We start from the raw sequence: 16,805 nt of genomic DNA, 5'->3' as shown, positions 1-16,805 counted from the left end.
ACCCCAAGATAAGGCTGAAGTGTTTGGGCTTTAGACGATGGGGTGGGTGAGGTCACAGCAACATTCCCCAACCCAGCAGACTTCAGATGTTCTATTTATTTACAGCACTGGAAGAGCAGGCTACATGGAACCAAGTAAGGCAAGACACTCCTGGCTCGCAGGCTTGCTCTCTAAATGAAAAAGCGACAGGGAGGGAGAAGCAATTCAGGTGCCAGGTCTTAAAGTTACATAGCAACTTCCTATAATGTCAAGCTGAAAACAGTTTGGGTGCAGGAGGTGCCTGATGCAGCTGGACTTCCAGCACATCTGATGGAATGTTTCGGACGGCAACCCCTATTAGCCCCAGCCAGCCCAGCTGTCCTGCTGCAGCCCAAAACATCTGGATAGGAGAGGCTGGAAAGCTTTCTCTCCCTCTCCTTTTCTTGAGTATTGAGTATATTAGGGATACTCAATAAAACATGTCAACAATTGATTTAGGACTTACAAAAGGGAATTCTGTTTTATTCAGTGGAATTTGTGAAACAAGGTGTAATGATGGGCATTCGCTTAGGGCCCATTCCAGACATTCTTTTTATTGTGATTATTTGCACTCATGATGGCATCAGGGTCATTCTATGTTATCCCGTTTTCGGTACCGTTTGTGCCTGCAAACGTTTCCAGGAGGGAAACTCTGCTTTGTTTCCGATTGGTGCGTGTGCCATAGCCTCCTGCTGAAATCCTTTAACTTTTTATACCACAAATGACCTGGTCGATCTTATGTCGCACTTTCATTGCACTGTAGCCCAGGAGTGCTTCTCCATATGGCAACAAGGCAGCAATACTGGGAAAGTATCACAGAACAACTAATAAAGCAGAATTATGTGTGGACAGAATGGCACAAATCCATCACTAGTGCCCTATTGGGACATGCTGCAGAATGAATATACCTGCAAAAACACACCAGTCTGGAGGGGGTCCAGGGTAGTTTTAAAAGAGGACTAGAAAACTTGAAGAGGAGAGGTCTACCAGGCTCTACCAGCAGAGGCGGGTTTAGAGGAGCATGACACACTGGGCGCAAAGTCTTGGGGCGCTTCAGGGCATGCCACTACTATGATGTGGAATGGAAGGCAAGAGGCGGGGGCACCAAATTTTGGTGTTGCACAGGGTGCAGCTGAAATCTGAGACCCCGGGGTCCGCCACTGCTCCTAGCCACAAGAGATACTGTAAGCAGAGACAGACCACCACAAAAGGGCTCTTGCCTCCATGGTCTGCTCTGGGTTTCCCAGAGATATCCGGCTACCCACAGCCGCTGCTGGAAAGAGGATGCTAGGCTAGCTGAACCAAACCCTCTCCTGTTTCTGAGTGGGAAAACAGCTGAGACCGAATGTGATATTGGAGTTGGACACACCAAGGCAACAGGACTTCCTGAACATTGTGTGGGGACTCCATAGTAAGTTCCTGGTAATATTCTCTGAGAGCTGCTTTTCCTTAGGTATGCTGCAAATAGAGGGGCTGTGCGCAATGCGTGAACAGATACACTTCTATCATCATCTCCTGTGACACAAAATTTGGCATCCTGAGAACTTGAAGTGGTTTAAACTTTCTGTTTTTGTTTGTTTGTTTGTTTGAAAGTCAAGTTTGTAGTCTTCATTGGCGGTTCCCTCATTGCAAGAAGTGAGGCTACAGGGAACCAGGCAGAGGGCCTTCTCAGTAGTGGCGCCTGCCCTGTGGAACGCCCTCCCAGCAGATGTCAAGGCAATAAACACCTATTTTACTTTCAAGAGACAACTGAAACTCTTTAGGGAAGTTTTTAATGTCTGATGCTGTACTGTTTTTAATATTCACTTGGAAGCTGCCCAGAGTGGCTGGGGGCTGGGGACACCCAGCCAGATGGGCGGGGTATAAATAAATTATTATTATTATTATTATTATTATTATTATTATTATTATTATTATCATCATCATCATCATCATCATCATCATCATTGTTTAGGGTGGGTGGGGAATCAATTATGGGACATGTAGTGAGAATCTGGTGAAAGCTCAGGAACTAGAAAACTTGAGCAGGACTTCAAGTGAGAAAGGAGGCAGTGTCAGCCTAGATGGCAGAATCCGGGCAGCAAAGGGCCCACAAAGGAGCTACCCAGACTAAGGAAGCTTTAGAAATTCCCAAACCCCTCAAAGAAATACAGTTTCCTCAAAGGCAGGAAAGCAAAGTTGCAGCATTCTATTTTGATGTGATTTAAACATGCCATATGACTTAGGAAAGGCCATTTCTGGATGATGAAGATGGATATAAAGTCTGAAAAAGAGCTCCAACGAGCACGTCCCACAGACACAAGGGAATCTTCCTTCCAGATTGCAATTGCAATGACAGACATGCAAGTCAGTGAACTAAATTCCTCAAATGCTTCATGCAGCCTGTCCACTTTTTCCTTTTCTTTTAAAGCACTGCATGAACTTGTCACTTTAATAACCACCTGAAACAATAAACCATTTTTAAAAAGTGCAAAGCTGCCATGAGGGTGGGAGTTAGCCAATCAGCACCAATCATAAACGATTTCTGCTTTGGATGTTCAGAATCTTTTGCTTTTCCAGAGCTCAACCGGGGGCAGGGAGGCAGGAATTGCATGTTTTGAACGAAGGGTGAAACTAGGGTTTATTTCACCCAGGTCAGAGACCCAGTGCATTTGCTCACACACACACAGGCTGGGAGCCTCAATGTACCCCTCTGGAGGCTTCACCCAGGGCAAAACACCCAGCTAGCCCCTGCATTGCCACGGCTCTGCTTTGAACAGAGTGCTTCAAAGCAGCCTCACAGCTCTGAAAGGATTGCATCCATCTTCAACTTTGCATCCATCAAATCTGCAAAACGGGCAATGCCCTATCAGGCTGGCATGACTAACCTCTGGACTCTCCAGGCCACAAACTATAAATCCCCTTATCCTTAGTCACACAAATCCCATTATCCCCAGTATACACAAATTTGTATGCCACCCTTCATCCAAAGATTGCAGGGTGGTTCACAACATAAAAATACAAAATGAGAATGCAAAACACAAAGAAACAAAAATGAATACAGAGTTCCACCCCACAGGGGACAAACAATATTTACAAGTACGTTCCTCCTTCTCAATCAACTTGGAGGGTCCTTTAGGCACGATAATGATGCTAGATATGCGTCAGCTTGCTAGCACTGGCCACTTCAACCAACGTGTGGCTTATTTGGCACACCAGCAGCACTGAAGATCCTTTTCGCAAAGTCCTGATGCGCTTGGGAGATACAGGATCCCCTCCACCGCCCCCTGCCCCAATTGTCCTTAGTCAAGCCAAGGTGCTTTGGGGAGCCCAAAGGCGTCTGTTCCACAAGGCTGAGGACTTGCCCAATTAGCCAGACTTGCATCTTAAAACCAGTGATTAACGTTTTAGTGGATTAACCATGCTAATTGATTAGTGTCCCGGCAGTGTGCCCTGAACTATTGGGAGCTCAAAAGGTGATGAACGGTGCCTCCCAACGCAGTCCCACCTTGGGCACTGCTGCCATCTAGTGGCCAGGCCTTCTGCCTGCAGTTGGGCTGCTTGGCTTACCTGGAAGAGCCACTGCAGGAGAGGCTGAGGGCATTGGCAGGTGCCGTGGTACAGGGCGCCAAGGAAGCCATCTTGGAGGAGCGCCATCTGGAGGGCAAATGGAGCGCTGGAGACAAAGAGGGGAAAGGGACGGAGTACTGAGGATCAATAGGGTTGTGAGCTTCCCCAACAACCATCATTCAAATCTCAACCCAGCCCACAGGATAGGTGGGGCATCTTAGGAGATGAATGCAACGCAGGAAGCTGCCTTCTGCTGAGTCTGATCATGGGGCTGCCTAGCTCAGTACTGCCCACACTGACTGGCAGTGGCTCTCTGGGGTTTCAGGCAGGAAACTTTTGCAGCTGCACCGGGAGATGCTGGGGGCTGCACTTGGGACCTCTGCATGCAAGGAGGATGCCTGCACCCCCACGGCCCCTCCCCTGAAGCACGGAGGCAGAAAGGAAACACAGAAGTGAACAAACTACGACAACAGCTAAGAACCTCCACCTGGGAGGTTCCTCTGTATTATGCCTCTGTATTAGTCCCTGAGGATGACGTCACATTCACACTCCAGAAACAGAGTACTGGGACTGCAAGGCCTGTGGTCTGATCCGACTCCACCACGTGATGGAGGAAGCATCTGCAGCTAGACCAGAGAGGGCACAACTGAAAAATGTTTCCAAATGGTTCTATATCTTGGCTCCCTAAATTGCAGAGGAAATTGTGGGGTTTTGACAGGTGGAAAATTGGATGTCCTTTTTCTTTTTATTTCTTGTTTCTATTACAGTGGTACCTCAGGTTACAGATGCTTCAGGTTACAGACTCCACTAACCCAGAAATAGTACCTCAGGTTAACAACTTTGCTTCAGGATGAGAACAGAAATCGCGCAGCGGCGGCAGCGGGAGGCCCCATTAGCTAAAGTGGTACATCAGGTTAAGAACAGTTTCAGGTTAAGAACGGACCTCCAGAACGAATTAAGTTCTTAACCCAAGGTACCACTGTATTTGCTTCTTTTTATCTTCTTTCTTCTGTTTTCTCTGCTCTCTTCTTTTATTTTCGTTTGGTGTCTCTGCTCAGGGCCATTATTGGGATCCAAGGATCACACACAGGAAGGCAGCCCTGCCCCCCCCCCCCCCCGAGAGATGGGGAAGGGAATCCTGCCAGGGGGAGAGGCTGGGAGAAGAAAGGAAAGCTCCCAGGTGAGAAGAGCTAGGAGCGTCCAGCACTTTCTGTGAGACAAGCATTTCAAGCAGTGCTATTTTTCTAGAAAAAGAGGTGCTGGAACTCACCCTGAACACTTCCCTCGTTCTCGTAGAACCTGAGAGGTGCTGGAACTGAGTTCCGGCAAGTTCCTGCTGAAAAAATAGCCTTGGCTGCAGCTACTTTTGAGAGAGGACTCTGCGTTTTCTTTGCTTTTTTCTGTTTCAGTTTTTATTTAGATTAATTTATTTTATCTTATTGTATGATGAAAAAGCTTATTAAAAAGAAAAAAGAAGTGTGGGGTTTCTGCTGGGAACAGGCAAACTCTTAGATTGGACTGTATTTGCAGACCCCACCTTCCCACTCTAAGAGGGTCTTGTGAATGAGCTGTCTTTGTGGCCAGAAAGGGGAACCTTTGGCCCTTGGGAGGCTGCAGGCTGTACCCCCCCCCCCCCGCCCAGCTGGCACCTCCCATGCTCAGGGATAAGGGGGGGTTGTAACCCACAGGTTCTCCACTCCTCTTCTGCATACTTTGTTCATTGATCAAAGGACACGGCTGCTCTTCAGAGAGGAGGAGTGAGGGGGACATAGCCTTCAGGAGAAACCTTTCCCCCAGGCCTCCTTTTGACAAGGGGGGGGTGCTCTTGTGATTCTGTGCTAAGCTCTCCTGGGGCTCACAAATCCATCCGTCTAAATCAAGTTGGAGGTAAACAAAGAAAAAAAGCACCCCAGAAATGGAAAAAAATCCCCAAGCCAGTCACTCCTTCAGAGCATTATTTCTAAACAACTCCTGTAAGTGAAAATAAAAGATGCAGGAAGAAGTCTTGTGCATTAAAGAGAAAACACAATTTAAAAGACACCCGGCGGCCCCCCTAAGAGGGCTGTTTTTCAAATAAATCTTTCCAGAGCATTTGATGCCATACTTTTCTGGGACAAAATATATTTAAGCTGCTCAGAACATAATGATCCGTAGTGATGGTTCCCCCCTGGGCCACGCAGGCTGTCATTCCGCTCCCTGACTGCGTCTAGGCAATTTGATGAATTTCTCCTCAGCAGGAATTGCTGCAAATTTGGAAACGAAAAGAGCTCCCGGTTCTGGCTTGCTAGGAAAAAAAGAGTCTTTATTCTCTGAAACGCAGAGTTTGCATTCAGATTCACGCATGCAAAAGTGAAACGCAAACACATTTTTTTCTTTGTCGGATGGGTGGAGGAGAGGAAGGGTCCAGTGGAACTTTACTCCATGAAGAACAACTCATTTTGCCCCCAGAACCAAGGAATCAGGGGGTTCTAGGAATTGCAGCATTAAGTGAGTTGGCGCTATCACAGGCACTAGCCAAGAGGCACCCCCCACAACTAGTCCCTCCACCCCTGGTTCCAAATATGTGGAATTTGGTTTCCAGAGCTTGCCCCAGAACAGAAAAGGGAACACATGTACTGAAAGAGGGGGGGAGCACTTTCAAAAGGGCTCTACTGTTCTTAAATGTTGAATCTGTTTTCCTCCAAACACAAAGCCAGCAAATTCTGCAGAGTATCAGTCACTTCAGGGTCATCCAGCTGCAACTCTTCTTTTAATTGCACAAAGGAAGATGAGCTGGTCTCCTTGTGCCCCACTTCCTGCCTGTCTGGAGGCCTCTCAATAGGCTGAGTGACTTGTCCGAAATTCCAGCTGCTGGGCTCGGGCTGCTCTGGCCTCCAATTTGCCTTGCCTGTCTCCCAGCCAGTCCAGCGTCAGCCCTTAGGGGAGCAAGGCTGGATCCTGACATAAAGGGGATTGATGAGCATGGAGTTACAAGGAAAGCACAGACTTGCCTCGTGTCGTTGGAATCCAAAGGGCCTTTGTCGGATAATGGAAAGGGCATTTAAATATAGGCCAGGTCAGAGGTTAATTGCTTGTGTGGAGCTGATGTAGGTATTAGATCAGCCTAGTCGGGACCACAGGCTCCAAAAGGCCAATTCTGCTCAAGGAGAATCCAAGAAGGAAAAGTGACTCATGGGTGGGGGGTTGGTAGGGGTGGGGCTCATGGGACCCCAAATGTTGTGTGTGCGGGGTTGTTATTGTTGTTGTAGTAGTAAAAGCGGTGAATATTACTTGATGAATTTTGGGGGGGGACTGGGTGTGTGTGATCTGGGTTATGCAGTAAGGTATTAAATTTGGGGAAATAAATTAGGAGGACTTTATCATGTGGGGGATGTGAGTGCATTGAAGCAGATCTGATTTGGAGCGATCTGGAGTTGGGGTGGCAGATTAATTAGGGAATTCACCTAGGGTGATTTGATTGGGAAATTAGTTGGCTCGCTTTCTGTGAAACTCAACTACTAAAGTTACGTCTGTACCTATTAGGTGACGTGCAAATATGTATCTAGGGGTCAGTGCCCTGAATCTCTTATGTACTCAGCAAAGCCCCTACAGCCAGGAGAGCAACCTGGGGCCAAGGTAAGTGATGACAGAGGTGGGTATGCTGGGGGTGTGTGTGCAGAAACACAGAAGTCAAAGAGTAAGTAACTACAGTGGTACCTCAGGTTACATACACGTCAGGTTACATACGCTTCAGGTTACAGACTCCGCTAACCCAGAAATAGTGCTTCAGGTTAAGATTATTGCTTCAGGATGAGAACAGAAGTCGTGCTCCAGCAGCATGACAGCAGCAGGAGGCCCCATTAGCTAAAGTGGTGCTTCAGGTTAAGAACAGTTTCAGGTTAAGAATGGACCTCCGGAACGAATTAAGTACTTAACCTGAGGTACCACTGTATAGGGATGCACACAGGGTGTGCCCAGGCACAGCCTAAGGTTTCAAAAAGATTTGGGGATTGTGGCCAGGAGCACAGAGTGGCAACTCGGCTCCCTCAGTTGCCACGACTTGTGGGGAGTGGCAAGGGGAGAGCAACAAAGGTGGAAGGGAGTGGGAGGGAAGCAGAGAGAGATGCAGGAAGAAGAAAAGGGTTCTACCTGTGTCTGTCTCTGGAAGCAGTGGGAAGGGAGGAGGCCGCTTGCAGAGTGGCTGGGGAAACCCAGCCAGATGGGTGGAGTATAAATAATAAATTGTTGTTGTTGTTGTTGGCTCAGCTTGCCGCCTTTTGTGGAGAGATATTAGTGGGGGTGAGAGGCTGCTTTTATGGCATGCAAGCAAGGAGGAGGAGAAGCCCCCCTGCCCTTGGCCCTCCAGATCTACCCTGCCCCAGTCAGCTTGGCACAGCTCCTTTTCTCTGCAGGAAAAATTCTGTTTTGACTTCTTGACTGCTCCTGTTGTAGACGTTTTGTTAGCTTTTTGCCTCTTTACTCTTCCTTGTCCTTCTTTGTTTGTCTTGCAATTTCCCCCCAATTCTTTCCTTTGTTGAACTAAATAAATTCCTTGGGTGCACATGCTAATGAAATGTGCTATGCAAGCCTATGTAAATGACAGAGCAGGTGTCGGGACTTGAGGGGTGTCAGGAGGGCATTTCCATGCAGAAATGTCCTAGTCCAGGGTTCAGAGACTTGGCACACAATCCAAACGATACTAGAAAGGGAAAGACGGCCACCATTGTAACAATGCGGCTTGTTTGCATGTCGGGTGCTCAGTCACTGCCAGAGCTGAGTGTCCAGTGGGAGCCAGGAACCAGAGCAGGCCAATGTCTCCATTTCAGTTTCTTGTTTTTCCAATCCTAACTTCAGTTTTCCACATTTTTGCACTTTCCTCAAGAAAATCCACCAGCATTTTAGTGCAAATTTCTCCTAACATATGCATTTCTGAAAGCAATTATTCTATCATAATTCATTTTGCATACTGTTGTCACTAAGAGATGCATTTCAACGTACACTTCCCCTAATATGTGTAGTTTGGCACACACTGTTTGATTGGAGAAGTGTGTCACAAAATTCGGAGAAGCATAAATTTCGAAGGATCGCTAAGCTTCAGTTCTGTACTGTTTGGGGAAGGATGAATTACATAGGTTTGCATAAAAATGCAAATGAAATGAATTCCTGCTCCCTGCCCCTATCCCAAGCCAAGAACGAGAAGAGACCAGAGGCAGGAAGACAGCTGTCGCCCAGGCAAAGGCAGGACGCATTTATCACCCTTTCTAGTTGTGGAGAACCAATGGGCAGCCTGGCTTCACTTCCCAAGATGACGCTCTGACTTGTAGCCACATAGGGCACCTGCACAAAGAACTGTGAGCTCCTGGTTGTAGCCCTGGCAGTTCCTGGCAGAAGTGCTGAGTAGCTGCATTGTGGGCAGAGCGTTTATAAAAGTCAGGCAGCACCATCTGACTTATTTTGATGGTCTGATGCAAAGCTTTCCTAATTTTTCATGTTGGTGACACAGTCTTAAGACATGCATCATTTTGCGATACAGCAAATCAGTTTTACTAGCAAACCAGAGTTTAAACTAACCCCTTTGCAACCCTGGCAGGAGCATGGGGAGCTTTTGCGCAACACACCTACACACTACAGCCAACACATTAACATGTCGCAACACACAGTTTGGAAAGTGCTGACTGTTTGGCTGGAGCCTGGCAGTGACAGACAAGCTCAGTCTCTGTCCAAGTTCTCTCAGATGCTGCTGAAGCTCCTACGTGGTAAGAGACAGATTATCACTGGAAGAAGGGAAAGTGAACTGGAAATGCCACTGAGGATGGTCCAAGAAGTACAGCAATCTAGCCTACAACCTAGCAGCCACATCCACACTCAACCTAATTTTATGCTGCCCCCAAGACCTTCTGAAACTGCCCTGTTCTTGCATCCTATCACAGTTCCTTCCTTCCTGTAATTTTTCTCCTTACTCCTTGGCTTATTTTCTTTTTAAAATCTTTTTTTACCTCTTCCTATGTAATTTTAGAATGATTGGCAGTATTTTATTTGATAAAAATAAATTAGCGTGTTGCGTTTTCTTTCTCTCTTTTTACCTCTTTCTGGGTTGCATGACGAGAAAAAGAAATTTCTCCCCAGCTGCCTGAGAACAAATTGGTAGGCTTCCGACATATATATGTGTGTGGGTGTGTACAGCTCAGCAAAGCCAGCAGGGAATTGCCTTCACTTGTTTTCTAGAACTGGAGCTATTTTATTCTGTTGTATCAAAAAATACAAATATGAAAAAATCCTCTGTATACTCAAGTGTGACCCCATCAAACCCAGTGGGGTTTACTGCCGGGTAGACCTTTGCAGGATTGGGAATTTAATCTGAGAAAGACACAGTGAACACTGAAGCGAGACAATCTTTATTCTGGATTAGTTAATCCAGAACACCTTGGTCTGCTGCCACAGCAACCGTCCCCTGCAGAAAAACGACAGCACAGGTTTATATGAATGAGCACATGTGAAACTGACATGGATGGATCCGTCCATCTCTTGGCTCAATCTTCATCGCATGCAGAGACAATATGCTTGTGCCTTTGATTGCACAGGAGCTTTGAGACAGGATGGCACAGGTTTTTCTGCAGTGCCCATGTGACGCAATCGGCTTCAATGTGACAGCCCGTAGTTCCCCCCTCATATAATCCAGATTTATCCTTTCTACAGAAAATTAAGAACGCCTGCTGGCAACACTGAGCCCCACCTGGAAGCACACTATGGGCAGGCTGGACTGCAACCAGAGTGCTTCCTTTCACTCTACATGCGTGTTTCACACATGTGCCTTGCCCATGTGCTCATTTGTATGGGAATATGTGCAGCACAAACTCGTGAATATTCTAGCAGAGCTGCAAAAGTAGGTTACCTGTAACGCACAGCATCCCTATGATAAATGGCAATTGAGAGCCCCCCCCCCCAGAGCACAGTGGAGCCTGCGCCAGAATAACAATGAAGCGACTGCTTTGCTCAGCTCCAACCAAGCAGGGTGGTGGCGGGGGGGGGGGGGAACCGCTGCACTGAACGAGATTCTGACAGTAATTAGCCCGCATTGGCTCTGCTAATTGGAGGAGCTGCATGGCACTGTTGGAAGCGGAATTGCAAGGATATCAGACAAGAGGGAAGTTGTGCGGTTGACAGAGGGAGGGGAGGAGGGATGCACACCCTGAATCAGGAACATCCGCTGACAGGCACTAATGTCATTTCTACCCACCAAGACAGGCAAGGGAAATGCCAGCCACTTCCCTGGGCAAAACCCCCGCGGAAGGAATCAGGTCCCAGCTGCACTATGCATTTAAAGAGGCATCTTGCCACATTCAGCAGTTGTGGGTTTCCCCAGAGACGCCTGGGAAGTGTCGTTGTTAAAGGTGCTGAGAGGTGTTCGGAGACAGAAGCTACATTTTTCAGAGTGGTTTGTCAATCAATCCTTCTTTGCAGAGAACGATGGGAACTGAACTGAATGATGGGAACTGCGTGCTGCAATAGTGGCTGGCCACTGTCAGAGGCAAAACACCAGGCTAGCCAGTTCTTTGATTTGAACAGTTCTTGTTGCATTAATAGACCAAGCTAAACTGACAGTACATTAAGTCTGCTTCTGCCATTTTCCTGTCTCAGTTGTCTGAAAAGGTTCTTTACAACTCCAGAAACAAGACTATTTGGTATGTGAATCACCATCACACTGTCATGGAAACCCACGGACTTGCAATTTCGTATGCCCATGGCCCCTGCAGAACACAGTTGCACAGCAGCGTTACTGAAGAGGCAAAGTGCTTTTTAAAAGTTGGTTGCCTTTTCTGCATATGGTGAAAACTTTAAAGAGAAAAACAAACTCTTAGCATTTTCTTCTGTTTCCACCAGGGCGTTGGGGCTACCTAAAAGAGGACCAGGTTTTAAGGGGGGCCACACCACAGCTGGAGAGATTCAGTTCCTCCACTGAAGGAAGAAGGAAAGAAAAACTCCCCATCTTTGCAAACTGAAAGTATGAATTTGTGTTCTTGGTGGAGGCCACTCGGATTCCCACTTCTGCCCAATTCCTCACTGCTTCCAAATTTCACCAAGGCTTAATGTGTTCACCAGGATCCAGGCCTCACTGCTGCCCCAGCAAAGCAGAGGGCCATTAGTTATTCATTCTGATGCTGAAACAATATGCTGGCTGGCGACACAGAGGCAAGAGAAGCGGAAGCAAACCTAAGCTGTTTTGAAGCCAATTATCACGATGGCCGCAGGCCCCCCATTTCCAGCGACAGGGAAAGCAACATTGACCTGGGAAGATCATCTGTGTCCACATCGTTCAAATCACTCACTCGAGCGAGTAAAATGCTTAGCAAATGACAGGCAGGCAGGCAGGCGGGGGAACAGGAGGCTTCTTCTGCAAGAGACGAGAGCAACTTCTGCCCCACGGGAGGCTGTGAAAGATGAGGGGTTAGGCCATGTGATCAGTAAGAGGCTGTGTTCCTCAGCGGAGAGATGTTTCAGTCAAGGAAGTTCCAGGCTCATGTCCCCAAGATCCACAGGTGATCTTCCTCCAGCTTCTACTTCCACAATAAGCATGTCGGGATCTGTGGGGATGCTCACTCTTGAGGAGGGGCGAAGGTCTGAGCAAAGGAAGGGTGGGCATTTCTGGTTCCCAAGGCAAGGCATCTTTGGGGGAGGTCATTCTGTGCATTCAGGACCATGGCTAGTGCTCCTACAACTGAGGCCTTACATCCAGGTTGTCTCAGCAAGGTCCTGCAGCCATAGGCTGAGCTTTATAGCAGAGCCGGGGAGTCGCTTACTGCAGACCCCGCCCTGCTGCCTCCTGATCAGCCACAGGACCAGCACTGACATCTGCAGCCATTGGCTCCTTTGGGGAAATAGGGTTCCCAGCTGTGAGGATCTTTCCAAAGGGCTCTCTTGGTCCCCCAAGGAGTCTGTGTGTCTCTTTGGGGGGTTGGGGGAATGGAGGCAGGCTCTGATGTCCGTAGACCGACACGGGGGGAGGGCCAGGGAATGAATCCATCTCCTCTTTGGCGTGGCAGTGACTAGAGGACTCTAACTCCAAGGAGTCCTGGATCAAGGCCATGGTGAAATCTCCAGTACCATACCAATGTATACTGCTCCCCAGAGGTGTATTCAGAAATAGAATCCCCTGAATTTTGAAAGAGTGGACTAAGGGACTGGCCTAGTTCTCACTGAAGTGATCAACTTGTGCCTGAGTTACACCATTTCAGACTGCAGGCAGAAGGATAATATGATGGAAGCCACACGGAGAGCCACTGTGGTGTAGTGGTTAAGAGCAGTAGTCTTGTAATCTGGGGAACCGGGTTCACATCTCCGCTCCTCCACATGCAGCTGCTGGGTGACCTTGGGCCAGTCACACTTCTCTGAAGTCTCTCAGCCCCACTCACCTCACAGAGTGTTTGTTGTGGGGGAGGAAGGGAAAGGAGAATGTGAGCCGTTTTGAGACTCCTTAGGGCAGTGATAAAGCGGAATATCAAACCCAAACTCTTCTCTTCTTCTTCTTCTTCTTCTCTATGGGGAGGGGTGGGTGGGAATCCCTGCACACAGAAAGCTAGCGTGTCAAAGAGAAGTCTAGGCAAGATCTCTTCTCACTGGCATACTCTTTTTAATAGAGAGGAGCATTCAGCTATTCACTGACCTTCAGGCTGAAATGGTACAGACCAGGGACAGGTTTGACCCTCTCAGTGAACACCAGACCTACATCAGCTGGCCTCCTGCACCCTCTGGCCTGAAGCCGTGACTTCCTTGAGGCCCACAATATATTCTTTACCTTCCAGTTGAACAGAGAACTCACCCAAAGAAATAACTTTCTAGCTGATTCTGTGGCATCAGCCGAACAGTGTCAAGGGTCAAAGCCGTCCTCAGGTAGGGAGGCAACACAAAGATGCATTCCCCGGGATGAACAGCTGGGATTGTGGCCTGGCTGACAAGGAACTGCTCCAGGAGGAACCTGGGAAGAGGAGGAAAACCAGCCTTTTAGAAACAGCTGCAAGAAGGAAATAATTACACTGGCTTTCAAATGGGAAACTGTGAGGCAGGAACATAGGAAGCTGGCTTGTACTGACTCAGATCCTGGAGGAGAGGGCTGTCGGCGGCTACCAGCCATGATGACTTGGCTCCCCAATGCCACTTGCTGGAAACCACCAGAGGGGAGAGGGCTGCTCTGGAGCTCAGGTTCTGCTCCCTGGTTTCCCACAGGCACCTGGTTGGCTCTCTGAGAAGAGGATGCTGGGCTAGAGGGGCCATGGGCCTGATCCTGCAGGCTCTTCTTAGGCTCTTATGTCCCTCGAGCACAGCACTCTATGCTGGTAGCAGGTCTCCAGGGTTTCAGGCTTTCCCAGGGACCCCTTTCCAGCTGCGGCTGGAGATGCGGGGATCAAACCTGGGGTGTCTGTATGCTCATCAGGTGCTCTGCCACTGAGCTCCAAGGCACAGGGCACAGATACAGGACGCCTCTCCTCACCTGCACAGAGGCGTAGGAAGGGGGTGGCAGTGGGGCAGGCCGCCCTGGGTATCAACCCTGAGGGGGGTGACAAAATTATCAACAATTACCGCCCTCCCCTCCAAGAGGTGGGAAGGGTTTGCAACCTGGTGCAGGGCTTCCCAGGTCCTGGACGCCACCCTCATTGCCTTGGGGTCTTCGCCCTGCCCCCAACCCAGCTGGCCAATTGGCTGCAGGCTGGGGGCCGGGTGAAGGAAAGGAAAGGGCCGGTGCTGCTCAGCCCAGTCTCATTTTGTTCCCCTCCAGACCGACCTCCTAGGTCGCTGCAGCGGCCTGCCGAGGCCGAGGCCGAGGACACTGCCTGTCCCGTGCGCCCCTTTGGGCCCCAATCCCCCTCTGAGAAGCCCCTGCTGCCTCTGAAAGTGGAGCACGCAAGACAATGGCACCAGCCCCATTTTGCCCACACGTGGCACTGGGAGGAGCAGCACAGCACCACCCTGGATGCTCGGCCGGCCTCCCCTTTGCCCCCCATCTCCCCTCCGTGAAGGTAGCATTTATTATTCCAAAAATGAAACCTTCATCCGGTTGTAAAAATTAAGATTATACCAGCAAGAATGAGTCTTTCTGTTAAAAAAAAAAAGTGATTTAAATCGAGTCTTACTGACTACTGATTTAAATTGTGGTTTAAATTGTGATTTAAATCAAATCCACCCTGCTCACCCAGCTTTGGAAACGTAGCACAAAGGGCTGTGTTGTGCTTTGGCCTCCCTGTGATAGTCAATAAACCTGACAAAAAGGAGATTTGTTGGTGGTTTGTCTCGTCCAGCCTCCTGGTGTTCAGCCTATTCTGGAGCAGGTTACACCACCCTGGCCTAAAGGGATCAGGTTTGTAATCTGAGAGTGCTCTTGGATCTGGCATTGCCACTGGAGGACCAAGTGGCCTCCATGATTAACAGCATTAAAAAACAAAACAAAAAACCCAGTTTATGCAAAGAAATCAACTGCAACTCTTATCTGGACAGAGATAGCCCCCAACCCTTGCCTCTGCCAGAAACCCCAAAAGAGTCCACTGATTTAATTTCCTCCCCCTTCAATCATGTGTTTTCAAGAGACGTGGGAATACATTTTTTATGAGTAGCAAAGATGTGCCTCTCCAATACAACAGCCTACACTTAATAAAAAGTGTCGCCCCCCCCCCAACTTCCTTATCCCTCCTTCTTGGCTTGGGTTCTGCCAGCTTCTTAAAGAGACAGCCAATGGCAACACACAGAGTGCAGTTAGGATGAGTGAAAGTTAGGTTTCAGAGTTTTGCAAAGTGCACACTGAGAAATGTAAGGCTGGGGTGGGTTTTGGAAATGCATGTTTCAGGCAGGTGTGCTCTTCAGATAAGAGCCACAATAGGCTGCAGCATCCCTGCCCTGAGTTTTCTGCTGCACACTACATGCAAGGGGACTTGGTTCCATTTTACAGCCATTGCCAATGAGGCTTGGCTGGAGCTCACTCTAGGAGACTATGGCTAAACAAAAGTATGGTCCAGGAGTGCTTAGAGTGAAGGGCTAGGACCTGGTCGAGAGACCAGAATTCAAATCCCCATTCAGCCAATAAATTTACTGGGTGACCTTGGGCAGGCCGCTCCCTCTCAGTCTAAGCTGCCTCACAAGGTTGTTGTTGTTGTAAGGATAAAATGCTCAGTCAAGAGTTATCTTAGGTCCACTGTGAGCCAAGCTCAGCTCTCTGGCTTAGCCATCTTGTCAATTGAAAACCAAGTAGCGAAAGGAACTGATTTTGATGATGCAATTTCAAAATTTGCAGAGAACAAAGTTAGGGGGAAATGGTTTTAAGTGTTTATGCTCACCATGTTAAGTAAATAAACCGGAAAATAACACTTGCAACTGTAAGCACCTTATTTTTCCTTCCTTTAATGATTTCAATGGGGGGGGGGACAAGAAATTTTCTGCACCAGGTACCACTTGCCACGCCACTGCATCTGCCTTGCCCTGCACATCCTTAAGATAAGAGCAGGATGGTGGCCATGAATGTTTAAGCAACTCAAAAAGATCAAAGCCTGCAAATTCTAGTCCGGGGGGGGGGGGTCCTTTTGGGTATGGAAACATCAGAAGAGGCTTAATGCAGTCAGGCCACTGGTCCATCAAGTGCAGCTTTTTCAACACTGGGTTTCAGACAGAAACCATTCCCAGCCCTACCTGGAGATGCCAGGAATTCAACCTACAACCTTCTGCATGCCAAGCAGATGCTCTGCTGCTGAGGAGCTACCATCTGTTTATCTGCCTGCCTGCCTGCAAGCCACTCTGGGAGTGTAAATGCTTTCAACAAATCGCTCGGGTGTCCCTTTCCCTCGTCTAGATTCTAAGCCAGCAGGCAGAGTTTGTTGGCATGTAGTAACAATGATCCATACGGAAACTGTGACCAGAATGCCCTCCCTGATTGGCTTCTGGCAGGGCTCCATCGGTAAAAGCAGCTGCATTGAACTGAGAGTATTTTCCTGCAAGTAAATCCCAAGGAAACAACAGATTTTTTTCCAAGCAAGTGTAGCAAGGCTTAAAAGCACTAGGCAAAGGAATGATATGATACAGCTAAAAAGACCAACCAATTTTGCTCAGGTTCGCTTTCCCGTTAGCCTAAAGTGCTGACCAGCATTTCTCTGGCTGGAATTCTGGAGAAAGTGAGGAAGACTAACAGCAAACCACTGGATTGATTTCTCCTTTCATCTCTGGCCCCAGCAGGGCTCCTGAACTGATGAGTTTTGAAGCAACACTCACAAGAGAAGTAGGAC

General features: G+C 48.4%; 1 protein-coding gene across 1 annotated transcript in view; it reads right to left on the bottom strand.

The window, feature by feature from the left end:
* Positions 1 to 16,805, bottom strand: part of FAM178B (family with sequence similarity 178 member B) — a gene marked incomplete at its 3' end in the record, with an annotated part of 184,565 nt that overhangs the window by 142,979 nt on the left and 24,781 nt on the right. The window contains exons 7-8 of the mRNA XM_081871480.1: positions 13,364 to 13,519; positions 3,568 to 3,673 (exon numbers count right to left, since the gene is read on the bottom strand). Of these exons, the coding sequence (XP_081727606.1) occupies positions 3,568 to 3,673; positions 13,364 to 13,519 (262 nt within the window). The remainder of the gene's footprint in view (positions 1 to 3,567; positions 3,674 to 13,363; positions 13,520 to 16,805) is intronic.

The sequence above is a fragment of the Podarcis erhardii genome (assembly GCF_964252035.2).
Source record: "Podarcis erhardii genome assembly, chromosome: 7".
Taxonomy (NCBI): domain Eukaryota; kingdom Metazoa; phylum Chordata; class Lepidosauria; order Squamata; family Lacertidae; genus Podarcis; species Podarcis erhardii.
This window is presented reverse-complemented; position numbering and strand designations above follow the sequence as displayed.